We start from the raw sequence: 16,997 nt of genomic DNA on the forward strand, positions 1-16,997 counted from the left end.
TAGTTATTTTATGGACTTGTTTTTGACGGCTGCTCATGAATTTTAACTAATGTCGATTCCCGAACGGCAGAGGCTGCCCTGCCTCTTTTGTCTTCCTATCGATCACCTGCCCCCCTTTATTAGCTTCCTTTCTCCTTCCCTCCCTTCTCCTTCCCCCGCCCCCCGCCTATCCGTCACTTCTTATAAGTCACTGGTTTTTTGCAAGGTGCATGGAATCTATCAATTGCGTTGGAAGCCGGATAATCCATCCCGCCGCTGCAAAATCCGAGCCGGGAACAGCCATTCATCTCGCAAAGAGCCTTGGGATGATGGTAATGATATCACAAATAACGAGGAAGTGGGGAGCTCTGTGTTCCCCCCAAAACACAAAGCCCACAGCTCCCACATAACACCCCCACAAAAAAACTACGAGATGTATGAGATTGGTAAATTGGTAACTACTTCATTCACAGATCAGGTGAATTTGCTTCTCTGTGTGTGTGAGCGAGGAGGGGGCTGGGTGGGATTCGTAAATCATTGAGCGTTTCACATTACCTGCCAATCCCTGATAAATCAGTGTCCCTGTTATTGCCTCTTGGAAATAAATGCCAATTAATTTTGTTAGGGTGAGTTGCTGGCATCGTTTTTCTCCTGCACCTGATGACGCGGATTCAAGTGCACAAAAGCTTATGATGCCATTTTTAAAATAATAATAATGTGTTTGTCTCCAAGGTGCAGCAAGTTTCTTCCTCGATTTTGCTGGCACGTGTCAATGAGAGCTTGTGTGGTAAAGTGGTTAGTGAGTGTCAGACTAGGACCTGAGAGATCAGGGTTCAAGTTCTCACTAGACCATAAAGACCACTGAGTGACCTTGGAGAGTCAACCACCTTCCTAGGGAGTCTGTTCCACCACTGAACAGCTCTCACCACTAGAAGGTTCTCCCTAAGGTTTTAGCTAGGAACATCTTTCTTGTAATTTGGAGAGTCAACCACCTCATGAAGGAGACTGTTCCACTGTCGATCAGCTCTTAATGTCAGAAAGTTCTTCCTGATATTGAGTCAGAATCTCCTTTCTCATAACTTGAAGCCATTGGTTTGGGTCCTACTCTCCAGAGCAAACAAGCTTGTTCCCTCCTCCATGTGATAGCCCTTGAGGTATTTGAAGAGAGATGTCACCTTGCCGACAAAAGTCTGTATAGTTAAAGCTCTGGTTTTCCCAGTAGTGATGTATGGAAGTGAGAGCTGGACCATAAAGAAGGCTGATCGCCGAAGAATGGATGCTTTTGAATTGTGGTGCTGGAGGAGACTCTTGAGAGTCCCATGGACTGCAAGAAGAACAAACCGATCCATTCTGAAGGAATTCAGCCCTGAGTGCACCCTGGAAGGACAGATCCTGAAGCTGAGGCTCCAAGACTTTGGCCACCTCATGAGAAGAGAAGACTCCCTGGAAAAGACCCTGATGTTGGGAAAGATGGAGGGCACAAGGAGAAGGGGATGACAGAGGACGAGATGGTGGGTCAGTGTTCTCAAAGCTATGAACATGAGTTTGACCAAACTGCAGGAGGCAGTGGAAGACAGGAGTGCCTGGCGTGCTCTGGTCCAGGGGGTCACGAAGAGGCGGACACGACTAAATGACTAAACAACAACAACAAATCCTATCTCCTCTCAGTCTCCTCTTTTCCAGGCTAAGCATACCCAGCTCCTTCAACCGTTCCTCATCAGGCTTAGTTTCCAGATCCTTGAACAAGCTTGCTCCATCTTTCACATGACAATAGCCCTTCAGATACTCAAAGATGGGCCAATCATGTCACCTTTTACATCTAACAGAGTCAGGGAGGTGTAGTGGTTAAGAGCGGTGTACTCGTAATCTGGTGAACCGGGTTCGATTCCCCGCTCCTCCACATGCAGCTGCTGGGTGACCTTGGGCCAGTCACACTTCTCTGAAGTATCTCAGCCCTACTCACCTCACAGAGTGTTTGTTGTGGGAGAGGAAGGGAAAGGAGAATGTTAGCCACTTTGAGACTCCTTTGGGTAGTGATAAAGCGGGATATCAGATCCAAACTCTTCTTCTTCTTCTTTCTCATGTGTATATAAGCCAGCCAGTGTGGCATTAACGGTTAGAGTGTTGGACCTGGGAGACCAGGGTTCGATCCCCACTCAGACCTGAAGCTTGGGCCAGTCCCTATCTCTACCTACCTCACAGGGATGTTGTGAGGATGAATGAGGGAGAAGGAGAACCATGCACACAACTTTGGACTCCTTGGAAAGAAAGGTGGCATATAAATGTTACAGATAAACAAATAAAATAGATAATCTGATGGGCAAAGACCCTCCTGGCTTCTAAATCAATAGACGACAGATGGTTGCAAAATAAATGACTACAGGAGCCGTTGTCATCCTGGCACCCTGCAGTTGTGGTAGACTACAACTCCCATCACCCATGCTGGTTGTGGCTGATGGGAGTTGTAGTCCAAAAATGTTCAGAGAGCACTTGGCTATCAGAGGCTGGAAGACAGCGTATTGAGCTGAGTCTAACAGTGATGCACAATGTTTGTGGGAGTTTTATCAGTGATTTTTTGCTCCAAGCAAGTAAATAACTCAGTGGTAACAGCTCGGGGCCAGGAAAGACAGTTCTTTCCCCATAATATATCCCCAAAGTTATTGCACCTTTGTTATTGCAGCTTAATTGTAATCTGCTTTGGGGGCTGGTCTTGGCTAAACAGTGGGCTATAAATAATCGCATTCTTTGAATTAATAATAATCTCTTTTGCAGGCTTCCTTTCTGCCTCGGTGCTCAGGGGACCTTAGAAACTGCCATCATTTCTGAACGTAAGCACTTGGGTGCCCAGATGCCCCTAGCTGAATCTTCATCACCCTGTACCTTTGCCGTTCACCTTCCTTCATTTCTGGGGAGCCCTGACTGCTGCTGTGTGAAATATGGGGGCTCCCTCTGCATATCTTGAGGAAGTGTTTCGCTGTGGGTGCTTGGAGCAAGACAAACGATTTTTAAAATGCCCAATTTTCCTCGGCGTTTCCTGCCACCTTAAATCTAGGGGGAAACTTCTAATGATCTCACTGCCTGTCAAATTGCCATCTGGTTTGGTTCCATTCCTGTTCTCACATCATTGATCTTATAGCAATCCTCCTCCTATGTTTTATTATTAAAGCTAGAAGGATACATCTGCCCACATGACAAATCTGTTTAGGAAAATGTTTTCCTAAACTAGAAGTGACTCCCATACGAGGAAATATTGCAAGGTTTGGGACTTTTCAGTTTAAAGAAAAGGGAAGTTAAAGGCGACTTGAGAGGAAGTAGACAGAGGAAAGTTTCTCTCTCTCTCATAATACAAGTTCTCGTGGACAACTGAAAGTCGGAAGATTCAGATCAGAGAAATGGAAGTAAGAACGAAAGAATAGCCTGGTGGACGAGACCAATGGCCCATCTAGTCACTAGGATGGCCCACTCGGTAGAGCATGAGACTTGATCTCTGGGTCGCGGGTTCAAGTCCTACGTTGGGCAAAAAGATTCCTGCATTGCAGGGGGTTGGACTAGATGACCCTTGGGGTCCCTTCTAACCAGGGGAGTCTTTAGCATAGGCTCTGCCAGGGTGCAAAGATCTGCCCAGGGCCCCCAAGTCTGACAAGCGCTGCCGTTGTGAATGACAAGCGCCGCAGCTAGTGCGGCACATCTTTGGTAAATGAGTGCACAAATTTGAAAGTCCTTTAGTGAAACAGTAGGTACTGTGGTACCTCGGGTTAAGAACTTAATTCGTTCTGGAGGTCCTTTCTTAACCTGAAACTGTTCTTAACCTGAAGCACCACTTTAGCTAATGGGGCCTCCTGCTGCCGCTGCACTGCCGGAGCACGATTTCTGTTCTCATCCTGAAGCAAAGTTCTTAACCCGAGGTACTATTTCTGGGTTAGCGGAGTCTGTAACCTGAAGCATATGTAACCTGAAGCATATGTAACCCGAGGTACCACTGTATACATTTCAGTGATACCTAGGTATATATGTACAGTCATACCTCATGTTATGTTTGCTTCACGTTGTGGGTTTTCAGGTTGTGACCCAGAAGTACCGGAAAGGGTTACTTCCAGGTTTCGTTGCTCACACATGCGCAGACGCGCAAAATGACATCATGCGCATGCGCAGAAGTGGCGAATTGTGACCTGCGCATGCACAGACGCGCAGACGCGGGTTGCGTACTTTTCAGGTTGCGAATGGGCCTCCGGAACGGAAGTGAGCTCCCATTGCTCTGTCCCAGCTCCTGCCAACCTAGCAGTTCGAAAGCACACCAGCACAAGTAGATAAATAGGTACCGCTGCAGCGGGAAGGTAAACGGTGTTTCCATGCGCTCTGGTTTCCGTCACTGTGTCCCGTTGCACCAGAAGCATTTTAGTCATGCTGGACACATGACCCGGAAAGCTGTCTGTGGACAAAGCTGGCTCCCTCGGCCTGAAAGCGAGATGAGCACCGCAACCCCATAGTTTTACTGGACTTAACCATCCAGGGCTCCTTTACCTTTTACTGAGATATGTCTTAGGATATGTGGACTTTTGGGGCTGATCCAGTAGGCTCTCCTTATAAGCTCTCTTTTTTGGAGAATTTTAAAGGTAAAGGGTAAAGGGACCCCTGAGCGTTAGGTCCAGTCGTGGCCGACTCTGGGGTTGCGGCGCTCATCTCGCTTTACTGGCCGAGGGAGCTGGCGTACAGCTTCCGGGTGATGTGGCCAGCATGACTAAGCCACTTCTGGCAAACCAGAGCAGCGCATGGAAACACCGTTTACCTTCTTGCCGAAGTGGTACCTATTGATCTACTTGCACTTTGACGTGCTTTCGAACTGCTAGGTGGGCAGGAGCAGGGACCGAGCAACGGGAGCTCACCCCGTCACGGGGATTTGAACTGCGAACCTTCTGATCAGCAAGCCCCAGGCTCTGTGGTTTAGACCCCAGCACCACCCGCGTCCCCTGGTGAATATTAGGACAAAGCTTTTACTCTTCAAGTCCTGCTCAGCTGCACCATCAGTTTTGTGCTACCTGACAAGTTGCCGTGTGACCTGCTCGCTTGCCAGTCACCTGGACTCCTCTGGCTACAGCCCGTGTGGTTCTTACCTGTGTCGCCAAAATGCCGTGCCTGAGCCCCGTGTTGTGGGTTCCGGTGCCAACGACGCCGGCGGCTGTCACATCCGAAACGGCTCCTAGACTGAAGGTGGGGAAAAGGGGGGAATGTGAGCTGTAGGAAAGAAGGAAGAGGCTTTCTCTATTGTTTATTCCCCAAGGCGGCTGCTGAGACAATGATATTAGCGAACGTGACGTTTGGCACAAAAGGTAATTAATTGCCACCTGCTCCGGATCCCGAACACGCCAAAATGAAATGAGACACGCATGTCACGGCACATCAAGCCGCAGAACAAGCGCATTGAAATAGGAAGGAGCCTTGGCTGTTGATCTGCATTTCTGAAAATACAGATATTCCTTTGAGATATGTGCAGCTTGGTGCGACTGAAATAGCACTCCAGCCTGCCCCAAATTAGCGAGCAAACCTGTCTTTTCGACATTTCCCCTCCAACGCGAACCTTTCCTTCCAACTAATAGTTTCACCCAAACTCCAGCAGAACAACAGTCCTGAATTGCAGAGAGCCTGCAATTATTCTGCAGATGGAAGGACAAAAGAAGAGGAGTCAATCTTATTAAGCCCTTCTGTGATTAAAAGGCTCCTTTGGCCCCGATGTCAGGGCATCTGAGCAAATTTGCATGCGATGCTGCGAGCCCGCAGGTCACTCCTCAAAAGAACTCATTTGCCACAAAGGCTTCTGAGTGCCGTCTCGGCTAAAGAGAGGGCATCGGGGGTGAAAGATCCCAGCTGGGGCCTTTGACTCACAGAGGCCTTTGCCAACCTGGTGCCCCCCAAGCGCCGATATTGGTGGCATTTCAGCACGTGCAAAGTTGTCTTACTTACATAGGCAAAGCCAAGCCGTGTTTGCTCAACTCGGTGTTCAAATCAGAGAGAAGGATGCCAGCCTCTGCTGTTACTTGCTTCTTCTCTATGTCCACCTGCAAGTGATAAGATTGGCTCTTTTATCTGTACCTATATATAATAATGGGACTTGGGAGGCGCTGTGGGTTAAACCACAGAGCCTAGGACTTGCCGATCAGAAGGTCGGCGGTTTGAATCCCCACAACGAGGTGAGCTCCCATTCCTCGGTCCCTGCTCCTGCCAACCTAGCAGTTTGAAAGCACGTCAAAGTGCAAGTAGATAAATAGGTACCGCTCCGGCAGGAAGGTAAATGGCGCTTCCGTGAGCTGCTCTGGTTCACCAAAAGCGGCTTAGTCATGCTGGCCACATGACCCAGAAGCTGTACGCCGGCTCCCTCGGCCAATAAAGCGAGATGAGCGCCGCAACCCCAGAGTCGGTCACGACTGGACCTAATGGTCAGGGGTCCCTTTACCTTTACCTATATATAATAATATTTTATTCTTTTTACCGTATAGGAAGTTACATTTGTTACTTGACAATTATATCCCTATTCAACAAAACTAGTGTGTCACGGTTGGGTTCACGGGCGATCGAAGTCCCGGCTGGGGATGTCGGGACTGGGGACAAGATGGCAGGATGGGAGCAGGAACGGGAGTCCGGAAGCCAGGAGTCAGGAAGCCAAAGGTCTGAGAATCAAGGAGTTACGAAGTTGGGGGTCCAAGGATTAAGAAGCAAGAAGTCAAGGAGCCAAATGCAGCAAGGCAGGGAACGTGTTGCAGTGGCAAAGAGCCGAAGGGAAATGCTGACCTTATATCCCTTCCCCGCTCTTGCCACCAGGTGCAGTGAGTTACCAAGCGACCTCACCTGTGCGGCCGTGCCTTGCCTCCCCAGAACAAACTTAGGAAGGCCCCAGTCCTGCGAAGCCCTACTGGTCACAGGGTCTGGCTCCTGCACGCACTCCTGACATAGTGGCTTCCTGCTCACCCAATGTTGCTGTTTATAACCCAAATTGCACACAATTGCGGTTTAAGGTTTGACTTATTTAATTTCATCCTCTCCCAGTATGTCTCCTAATACGTTCTGGAGGTCACCCCATGGATGAGCTCTGCTCCAGGTCATCTCTCTGGCCAGGTAGTGTGAGGTGGAATCTGAGCTAGGTGGGCCGTGAGAAGGACCCAGAAAAGGAGAATCCTGCTCTCTTACCTTGAGCACCTTGTTCATCCTTCCCATCTCGATCATGTAGTCATCTGTGCAGGCAATGTCCGAGGGGGAATGTCCACCTCCGACCACTTTCACCTTCTTACTCTTCTGCCTGGCCAGATCCAAGATCTGCAGAGAGGGCGACCAGACATTGGTACAGAGGTGACCCCCGAGCTCAAGGAAGTGGAAGCCGTCGTCCTCTGGATGTTGCTGGATTCCAACTCTCAACAGCCCCAGCCAGAATAGCCAATGGTCAGGGATGATGGGAGTTGGAGTCTTGAGGGTCACAGGTTCCACATCCATACCCTGAGGCCTTGAGGTGCACTGATATTCCACCCCTCTTTCCACTTCCCATCGCCTCCATGATCTCTGAAGGCTCACCCTTCACTTGGCACCCTCCAGATGTTTCAAACTACAACTCCCACAGGTCCAGCCAGCATATATAGATGTAGAATTGAACAGGGGGCAGGAGGATGGGGACCAGCCTAGCAATAGTTGGCCCCACCCACCACGGGCCTCCCACTTTCTGCTGTACCAGCCCCCACTGGCAAAGCCGCTTCTGAGCTGGAGAGGAGGTGGGGTTGCGGGCTTCACGCCCCCTCCACGTTTGTGGGGGCTGGCCCCAGCCTCCGCGTGATTGAAAGAATCCCTGTTTGCGTCATCCCCTGGCCAGCCAATCGGCTGGCCTGGGGGGCGTGGCCTGTGCTATTTAGCACTGGCTCGGCCGGGGATCTCCTTCTTTCCCCGCCTGCCAGCTGTTCCTGTTTCCCACCCTCCCGCTTGTTAGGTTTCCCTTCTGACCTTGCTATGGGCCTTGGTTGGTCGACATTGAGGGGCCTGGTAGGATTTTTCCCACTTGGCAAATTGGCACCAGCCACTTGGTTTCCGCCTACCCCGTAGTAAATTGTCACAACTTTTTGGGTATTGGCAGTTAGGCATTGGTATAGTTCTGTAGTTGGAAGAGGGGAGGTAGCGCCATCACCTGCCCAACATATTGAAGGGTAGTCCGATAAAGGATTCTGGGGGGCCTAGCCCTGTCCAAAGCCTAGGGAGGTGAGGGCCTAAGCCACGCCCCCTATTGGTGACCCTGGGGGAGTTCCTAGTTGATGTACATCAGCAGGACTCCCCTACTGGTGGTTAACCCTTCCTGGACTTCAAGCAGACGGGCTGGAGTCAGATATAGTCAGCTAGGACCAATGCCTAAGCCAATACTGCTCATCACCTGTAACCAATAAAGTTGTGGCCATTTTTAACCCATTAACCTAAATAATTGTGTCATGTGTCTTTATTTCCACTGGGGGGAGGCGGGAACTCGCCACGCAACGATGCCCCCTCTGATGAACCCAAGTTAAAAACAAGTGTTTGCATATTCTAGTCACAAGACCCCACTTCAAAATCCTTGATGTCACGACGATTGAACTAATGGAGATTATTCAGATGAGATTTCAATTGTGCATGGTTTTCTGGTGCTCACGTTGGGTAAATTGTAGGAAAAAACAAAGGCCGCTGACAAAGGCCTTGGCCGAAACCATCGTTCTTTTTTTTACTTGCTACCCTTTTGGAGTCATATCTCAGAGATGTGTTGTTGACTTTTCCCATGTGATTTTAACCCTTGCCGACCCTGGCTCCCCACTGAGCTTGTGGCCACGGCATCTTTCTCCCGGTTCTCCTAGACCATAAAGATGGAGGACTAGAAGGGTGGGCTTTGCTTGTCTGTCTGTTTGCTGCCCTACACCTGATATCTAGGGAAAGTTGGAAAAGTCACACTGACTGGAACCGCCTCCGCTTACCTCCTTGATCTCATCCACTGTAGTTGGCTGAAAATACATCTCCGGGGAGGAGCCATAAGTCTTAGCCCAGTTCTGGAATCTGATGCCACCTTGGCCATGGACCTAACGCCCAGAGACATAAAACAAATACCATTGTTATAAGAATTTAAGGTCTCAAAGATTTAAACTAAACGTTCATAAATTTACAAGGCAAACACATACATAAGTATATAAACCTGAAATAGTACAGGAGAACAATCCTGAAACCATTTTGACTCTCCCAAATTGACCTCAAATGTTTCTCTGCAAGGAGGAAGGAAATGGGAAACCTCTCCATTGTCTTTTGCTTACCTGTCTTAAGGGCGTATTTGTGTATGAATAGGGTGAGCCTGTGACCTGGGTTCAGGAACTAAAGTATTAACCATCACAAAAGAATGGCCAGGCTGCCCAGGTGATGCAATCAGTGACCACTATCAGGTACCCTGGCAGGCAGGATTTCTGCTGTAGAGAGCCACCTCCTGTGTTGTATGATTGATATTTTGGGGGGTGGTCTTGGGCTACAGGGTGGGCAGTTTAAAAAGTATATATAAGGGCTTGCACACCATGGTTCTGGGTTCCTCTTTCCTCTTGCATTTGGTGATTGAGGACCCTGTTGCAACAGTTTAATAAAGATCAGGGTTACTAGCTGCTTCGCTTCTCAATATTCTCTGGTTGGCCTCTGTTATTTTCTCCTACTGATAGGAGACCGGAATAATCAGAAGCCAGGAAGACCAAAATTTTACAACTTATCTTAAAAACCATTGTAAACAGCTGAAATCGTTAGTTGGAATGGAATATCACTTGTAGTTTAATGTGAATTTTGGACATAATGGAGAGGTAAAAGATTTGGATTATCATAAAAGACGCAGGAGAAAAGGACTAACAATAGGACTCACAAAGGGAAGAGTGAAGTCTAGGAGATTCTCTGGAATCTGTTTTTATGTTGCATGTTGGATATGTAAGATAAGTTGGAGTACTTGTTATTAAATATACCAAGAAAAAAGCACACCAAGAACTCAGACCAATGTAAGTTTCAATAGTGGGAGTGGTTCCTAATCACAAATCAATAGTCAATAGTAACAAAAACTAATTCTAAGTGCATGGATGGCCTTTTAAGCCACTGTGTCTGGTTCTCCCTCTGCTCCCCGCACCCACCAGCTTCAAAATGAAGAACAAGATCCATTCCAGGATATATATATATATATAAAGAGAGAGAGAGAGAGAGAGAGAGTTGTTGTTTAGTCGTTTAGTCGTGTCCGACTCTTCGTGACCCCATGGACCAGAGCACGCCAGGCACTCCTGTCTTCCACTGCCTCCCGCAGTTTGGTCAGACTCATGTTTGTAGCTTCGAAGACACTATCCAACCATCTCGTCCTCTGTCGTCCCCTTCTCCTTGTGCCCTCCATCTTTCCCAACATCAGGGTCTTTTCCAGGGAGTCTTCTCTTCTCATGAGGTGGCCGAAGTATTGGAGCCTCAGCTTCACGATCTGTCCTTCCAGTGAGCACTCAGGGCTGATTTCCTTCAGAATGGAGAGGTTTGATCTTCTTGCAGTCCATGGGACTCTCAAGAGTCTCCTCCAGCACCAGAATTCAAAAGCATCAATTCTTTGGTGATCAGCCTTCTTGATGGTCCAGCTCTCACTTCCATACATTACTACTGGGAAAACCATAGCTTTTACTATACGGACCTTTGTTGGCAAGGTGATGTCTCTACTTTTTAAGATGCTGTCTAGGTTGGTCATTGCTTTCCTCCCAAGAAGCAGGCGTCTCTTAATTTCGTGGCTGCTGTCACCATCCATGAAATTAAGAGACGCCTGCTTCTTTGAAGGAAAGCAATGACCAACCTAGACAGCATCTTAAAAAGTAGAGACATCACCTTGCCAACAAAGGTGTGTGTATATATATATATATAGAGAGAGAGAGAGAGAGAGTTTTCTTACCATTGTGTTTGTGGCTTCTTTGAATATCCAAAGGAAAGCTTAGCAGGAGACTGAGGGTCTTCCTCCAAGACAAGGCGTGTGTGTTCTACAGCAGATCTCAGAAGAACAGCTGCCGGAATTGGGAGAAGACAAGGAGGGCCACTTTCCAGGAAAAAAAGGGTTAATGAGTAACCTCTGCAAGGCTGACTTGTGGTTAATTTGAGACAGTTTGAGATAGTTGACAGACAGCAGGTAGAGATTCCTTAAAGCAAACTTTGATGATGATCGTGGCAATTGGTGCTGAAGGAAGGAGGAGGCGTTGAAAGCAGAGGAAACTTGACATGTATCGGGGAAGGGCCCCAAGACAAGCGGGTTTCTAAACTGGGTCTGGGGTAGGTTCTGCCATTGATCAAGGGAAGTCACAAAGGTAAAGGGACCCCTGATCGTTCGGTCCAGTTGTGACCGACTCTGGGGTTGCGACACTCATATCGCTTTATTGGCCGATTTAGCTGGCGTACAGCTTCCAGGTCATGTGGCCAGCATGACTAAGCCACTTCTGGTGAAACGCCTTTTACCTTCCCGCCGGAGCGGTACCTATTTATCTACTTGCACTTTGACGTGCTTTCAAACTGCTAGGTTGGCAGGAGCAGGGACCGAGCAACAGGAGCTCACCCCGTCGCAGGGATTCGAACCGCCAACCTTCTGTATCGGCAAGCCCTAGGCTCTGTGGTTTAACCCACAGCGCCACCTGCGTCCCTAAGAGAAGTAATAGTCCCACCCTATTCTGCCTTGGTCAGACCACACCTGGAATCCAGTGTCCAGTTCCGGGCGCCACAATTTAAGAAGGATATTGACAAGCTGGAGAATGCACAGAGGAGTGGAACCGTAGACGACGAGGGGTCTAGAAACCAAGCCTGATGAGGAATGAAGGAGCTGGGAATGTTTAGCCTGGAAAAGAGGAGATTGAGAGGAGATAGGATGATATGAGTGATGGTAGGAGTTTATAAAATTATACACTTCACGGATAAACTTTTCTGTTTCCAATTCTGGGTGCCACAGTTTAAGAAGGATGTTGGCAAGCTGGAAGATGTGCAGAAGACCGCAACCGAGATGATCAAAGGTCTGGAAACCAAGCCTGATGAGGAATGGTTGAAGGAGCTGGGAATGTTTATCCAGAGAAAGAGGAGACTGAGAGGAGATAGGATAGCCATCTTCAAAATATCTGAAGGGCTGTCACAGGGAAGATGGAGCAAGCTTGTTTTCTCCTGCTCCGGAGGGTAGGACCCGAACCCATGGCTTCAAGTAACAATAAAGGAGATTCTGACTAAACATCAGAAAGAGCCCTTTGATGCTGAAACAGATTCCCTTGGGAGGCGGTGGACTCTCCTTCCTTGGAGGTTTTTAAGCAGAGGATGGATGGCCACCTGCCATGGATGCTTTAGTTGAGATTTCTGCATTGTAGGGGGTTGGACTAGATGACCCTTGAGGTCCTTTCCAAGTCCTTGCCAGGTTCAACTTAAAAATACCAGATTGTTGGTATTTGTGAAATCAAATGTTGGCAGAGCCCACTGGTTCCAGAACCAGCATCTCCAGGGAAGGAGGCACCTTCCAGAATGATGCCCAGATAGTTTCTGGGCACCCACTGTGGGGCTTTTGCCAAGAAGAGATATGTTGTCTCTGGAATGAAAGGGTTGGCACAGTAAACACTGTCCCCATATCTCTCTCTCCCATCTGCTGAGCTGGAGATCTTCCTTCTGAGGTGGGGTGAGCGCCACAGCTCGGATTCTCCATGAGAATCTGCTTTTCGAACCTCCTCAAACTGCGACTCCATCCCTTTCCCCTCTTCATCTCTTTCCTGCTGACACACCTCCTTTCTTGAAAGTCGGGCGAGCAGAACAAACGAGCCTGGATAGCGTTCTAGGAAGGACAGAGAGCTTTCTAAATCCAGAGAGCAGCATTCTGGTTAACCGCGAGATCGCCTTACCTGTTACATGCCCATTTGGCCATATCAATCTATGGAAGGGGCACTGTTAAAAAGTACCACATAATTCCACATTCTGCGGCAGCACCTGCACTGCGGAACTCCCTGCCTATGGAAATCAGGCAGGCGCCTTCACTGTATTGTATCCGGCAGATGCAAAAAAAATAAAAAATAAATAGCCTATCCTATCCAGGTATGTAGAATGGGTGGGTGTTATAATCTCCATAATTTAAGCTTCATCTGGTACACAGGATGGGGCCCCACCTGCCTGCGGACTGTCTCGCCAGAGTGGTGCATGCTCTGGTTATCTCTCGCTTGGACTACTGCAATGCGCTCTACGTGGGGCTACCTTTGAAGGTGACCCGGAAACTACAACTAATCCAGAATGCGGCAGCTAGACTGGTGACTGGGAGTGGCCGCCGAGACCATATAACACCGGTCTTGAAAGACCTACACTGGCTCCCAGTATGTTTCCGAGCACAATTCAAAGTGTTGGTGCTGACCTTTAAAGCTCTAAACGGCCTCGGTCCTGCATACCTGAAGGAGCGTCTCCACCCCCATCGTTCTGCCCGGACACTGAGGTCTAGCGCCAAGGGCCTTCTGGTGGTTCCCTTCCTGTGAGAAGTGAGCTTACAGGGAACCAGGCAGAGGGCCTTCTCGGTGGTGGCACCCGCCCTGTGGAACGCCCTCCCACCAGATGTGAAAGAGAAAAACAACTATCAGACTTTTAGAAGACATCTCAAGGCAGCCCTGTTTAGGGAAGCTTTTAATGTTTGATGCATTATGGTATTTTAATATTTTGTTGGAAGCCACTCAGAGTGGGTGGGGTATAAATAAATTATTATTATTATTATTATTATTATTATTATTATTATTATTATTATTACCATCTGTTTTTTAAAAGAAAATAACTTTCCAGGGACAGCTTGCTAGCGGTGGGCAGGACCAGAGGAAAAAGTTTCAAGCAGGGAGACTTTTTCAGGTCCTAAATGGTGATGTTGAGGTTTGGACCTAAGACCTTCTGAGTGCAAGGCAAATGTTCTCCCCTGAGCCTCACCCTTTCCCCATTAGCCTGCCGGAGTAGACATTTTCCTATAGGTGCTTCATTCCTAATATTCAATCACCTCCTGCCCACTTTCTGCAGAAGAGAAGTTTCGGATGGCTTCTTGGAACCAACTGCTGCTCTTTCTCATGTTGTTTGCAGCCTTGCTCTTTGTATATTTGGGTCCCCCCCCCTTACTGTTGCTTTTATTGCTGTTCTAATTGGTGCATTGGGACACGGGTGGAGCTGTGGGTTAAACCACAGAGCCTAGGACTTGCCGATCAGAAGGTTGGCGGTTTGAATCCCCACAACGGGGTGAGCTCCCGTTGCTCAGTCCCTGCTCCTGCCAACCTAGCAGTTCGAAAGAACCTCAAAGTGCAAGTAGATAAATAGGTACCACTCTGGGGGGAAGTAAACGACGTTTCCGTGCGCTGCTCTGGTTTGCCAGAAGCGGCTTAGTCATGCTGGCCACATGACCCGGAAGCTGTACGCCGGCTCCCTCGGCCAGTAAAGTGAGATGAGCGCCACAACCCCAGAGTCGGCCACGACTGGACCTAATGGTCAGGGGTCCCTTTACCTATACTAACTGGTGCAAATCACCATGGGACTTGGGCGAATGAATAGCACCACAATGGTACTTCAAATAAGTAAATACAGTGGTACCTCGGGTTAAGTACTTAATTCGTTCTGGAGGTCCGTTCTTAACCTGAAACTGTTCTTAACCTGAATCACCACTTTAGCTAATGGGGCCTCCTGCTGCCCCCGCACCGCTGGGGCATGATTTCTGTTCTCATCCTGAAGCAAAGTTCTTAACCCGAGGTAATATTTCTGGGTTAGCGGAGTTTGTAACCTGAAGTGTATGTAACCCGAGGTACCACTGTAGTAGTGTCTGCACCAGTGGGGCAGGCATCCCCTCCCCAAATCTTAAATCCCAGACTCTTAAGAAGCAGTCGGGAAAATGCATTTTGTCCCCTTTCTCCAGTTGCAGGCCAAAGTTCAGCTAAGATAATTGTCCTGTTAATCACAGAATGGTTAACATGTGGCAGCCAATAAGTTAACCATTGCCTGGACTGGTTCAGAGTCCCCATAAATTCCCCCAAAACGCTTCTGGGCACATTTGAGTATTTTCCTTTTAAAAGAATTTACTGCTAGTCATCAAAATATAGTGCTCAGGAGACATTGGAGAAGAGAAGGCTAATCTAGCTATGGAGCAGACTTTGTGATGATTAATTTTGTAGCTCCGTTATGTGTGTGTGTGGCCCTCTGTGTTATGCACACAGCTCACTGGCAGTTCTCCTTAGGCAGAACAAGGCTCTGCGCCCCAAGGACTTTTGTTGTTGTTTAGTCGTTTAGTCGTGTCCGACTCTTTGTGACCCCCTGGACCAGAGCACGCCAGGCCCTCCTGTCTTCCACTGCCTCCTGCAGTTTGGTCAAACTCATGCTGGTAGCTTCCAGAACACTATCCAACCATCTCGCCCTCTGTTGTCCCCTTCTCCTTGTACCCTCCATCTTTCCCAACATCAGTGTCTTCTCCAGGGAGTCTTCTCTTCTCATGAGGTGGCCAAAGTATTGGAGTCTCAGCTTCACGATCTGTCCTTCTAGTGAGCACTCAGGGCTGATTTCCTTCAGAATGGAGAGGTTTGATCTTCTTGCAGTCCATGGGACTTTCAAGAGTCTCCTCCAGCACCAGAATTCAAAAGCATCAATTCTTCGGCAATCAGCCTTCTTTATGGTCCAGCTCTCATTTCCGTACATCAGTGCTTACAAGAGGCTTCCTGGGAAATGCAAAAGGGCTACAAGTGGCTTAACAAGCATAGGAACATAAGAAGAGCCTGCTGGACCAGGGCAACAGCCCATCTAGTCCAGCATCCTGTTCTCACAGTGGCCAACCAGATGCCTCAATGGGAAGCTCTCAAGCAGCATTTGAGCTCAAGCGTCCTCTTCCACTCCTGGGGTTTCCAGCAACTGGGGTTCAGAAGCCGTGGGATAAGCAGCCTCATATAACCAACATGCTTAAGTCTCATTAATGCATGAAGGGGTTAAGGTCATAGAGTAGGCTGTCCTCCTATACAAACGATTTAGAAACACTCACCACTTTGGAACCTAAGTTTTACGGCCTGTGTTTTTTGACTGCTGCATGGAAAAGCACATGAACCTGACCTTTGAAGAGTTTGTAAGAAGGAGAGTGGGGAACTTTGGAAGCAACTTAGAAGGGGATACAGTGGTACCTCTGGTTGCGAACGGGGTCCATTCCGGAGGCCCGTTCGCAACATGAAAAGAGCGCAACCCGCAGCGGAATGTCTGCGCATGCACGGGTTGTGATTCGCCAGTTCTGCGCATGCGCAAGTGGCGAAACTCGGAAGTAACCTGAAAGAACGTAACAGGAAGCGGACGTAACATGAAGTATGACTGCATTTTAAAGGTTTTACAGTCTATATTTCCATGCTTTACTTTGATGCCTATTTTGCGATTTTAAATTTTTGCTGGGGTGCTCTCAGCAAAGAGTTCTTGCCCCAAACCTGGATCTTGCCATCCAGGGAATCCTCCTTTGATTATACCTATATTATATTATATTATATTATATTATATTATATTATATTAAGCATCTTCCAAGGCTCCATCTACTTTCCAGTCAACTCTCACTAGAAAACTCTTAGCTCTTAAAGGTAAAGGTAAAGGTAAAGGTACCCCTGCCCGTATGGGCCAGTCTTGACAGACTCTGGGGTTGTGCGCCCATCTCACTCAAGAGGCCGGGGGCCAGCGCTGTCCGGAGACACTTCCGGGTCACGTGGCCAGCGTGACGAAGCTGCTCTGGCGAGCAAGAGCCACACATCGAAACGCCGTTTACCTAGCGGTCCCTATTTATCTACTTGCACCCGGGGGTGCTTTCGAACTGCTAGGTTGGCAGGCGCTGGGACCGAGCAACGGGAGCGCACTCCGCCGCGGGGATTCGAACCGCCGACCTTTCGATCGGCAAGCCCTAGGCGCTGAGGCTTTTACCCACAGCGCCACCCACGTCCCTATTATATTATATTATATTATATATTATGTTATATAATATATTATATTATATATTATAAAGCATCTTCCAA

At 48.4% G+C, this 16,997-nt stretch overlaps 2 protein-coding genes across 2 annotated transcripts in view; both read right to left on the minus strand.

Moving 5' to 3' along the window:
* Positions 1-11,030, minus strand: part of LOC128411470 (L-gulonolactone oxidase) — a 47,555-nt gene extending 36,525 nt beyond the window's left edge. Inside the window, exons 1-5 of the mRNA XM_053383818.1 lie at positions 10,904-11,030; positions 8,946-9,047; positions 7,159-7,284; positions 5,938-6,032; positions 5,091-5,181 (exon numbers count right to left, since the gene is read on the minus strand). Of these exons, the coding sequence (XP_053239793.1) occupies positions 5,091-5,181; positions 5,938-6,032; positions 7,159-7,284; positions 8,946-9,047; positions 10,904-10,906 (417 nt within the window). The 5' untranslated portion in view covers positions 10,907-11,030. The remainder of the gene's footprint in view (positions 1-5,090; positions 5,182-5,937; positions 6,033-7,158; positions 7,285-8,945; positions 9,048-10,903) is intronic.
* Positions 1-16,997, minus strand: part of PTK2B (protein tyrosine kinase 2 beta) — a 358,085-nt gene that overhangs the window by 13,939 nt on the left and 327,149 nt on the right. The gene's annotated exons all lie outside the window — the stretch shown is intronic.

Source organism: Podarcis raffonei, chromosome 3 (assembly GCF_027172205.1).
Source record: "Podarcis raffonei isolate rPodRaf1 chromosome 3, rPodRaf1.pri, whole genome shotgun sequence".
Taxonomy (NCBI): domain Eukaryota; kingdom Metazoa; phylum Chordata; class Lepidosauria; order Squamata; family Lacertidae; genus Podarcis; species Podarcis raffonei.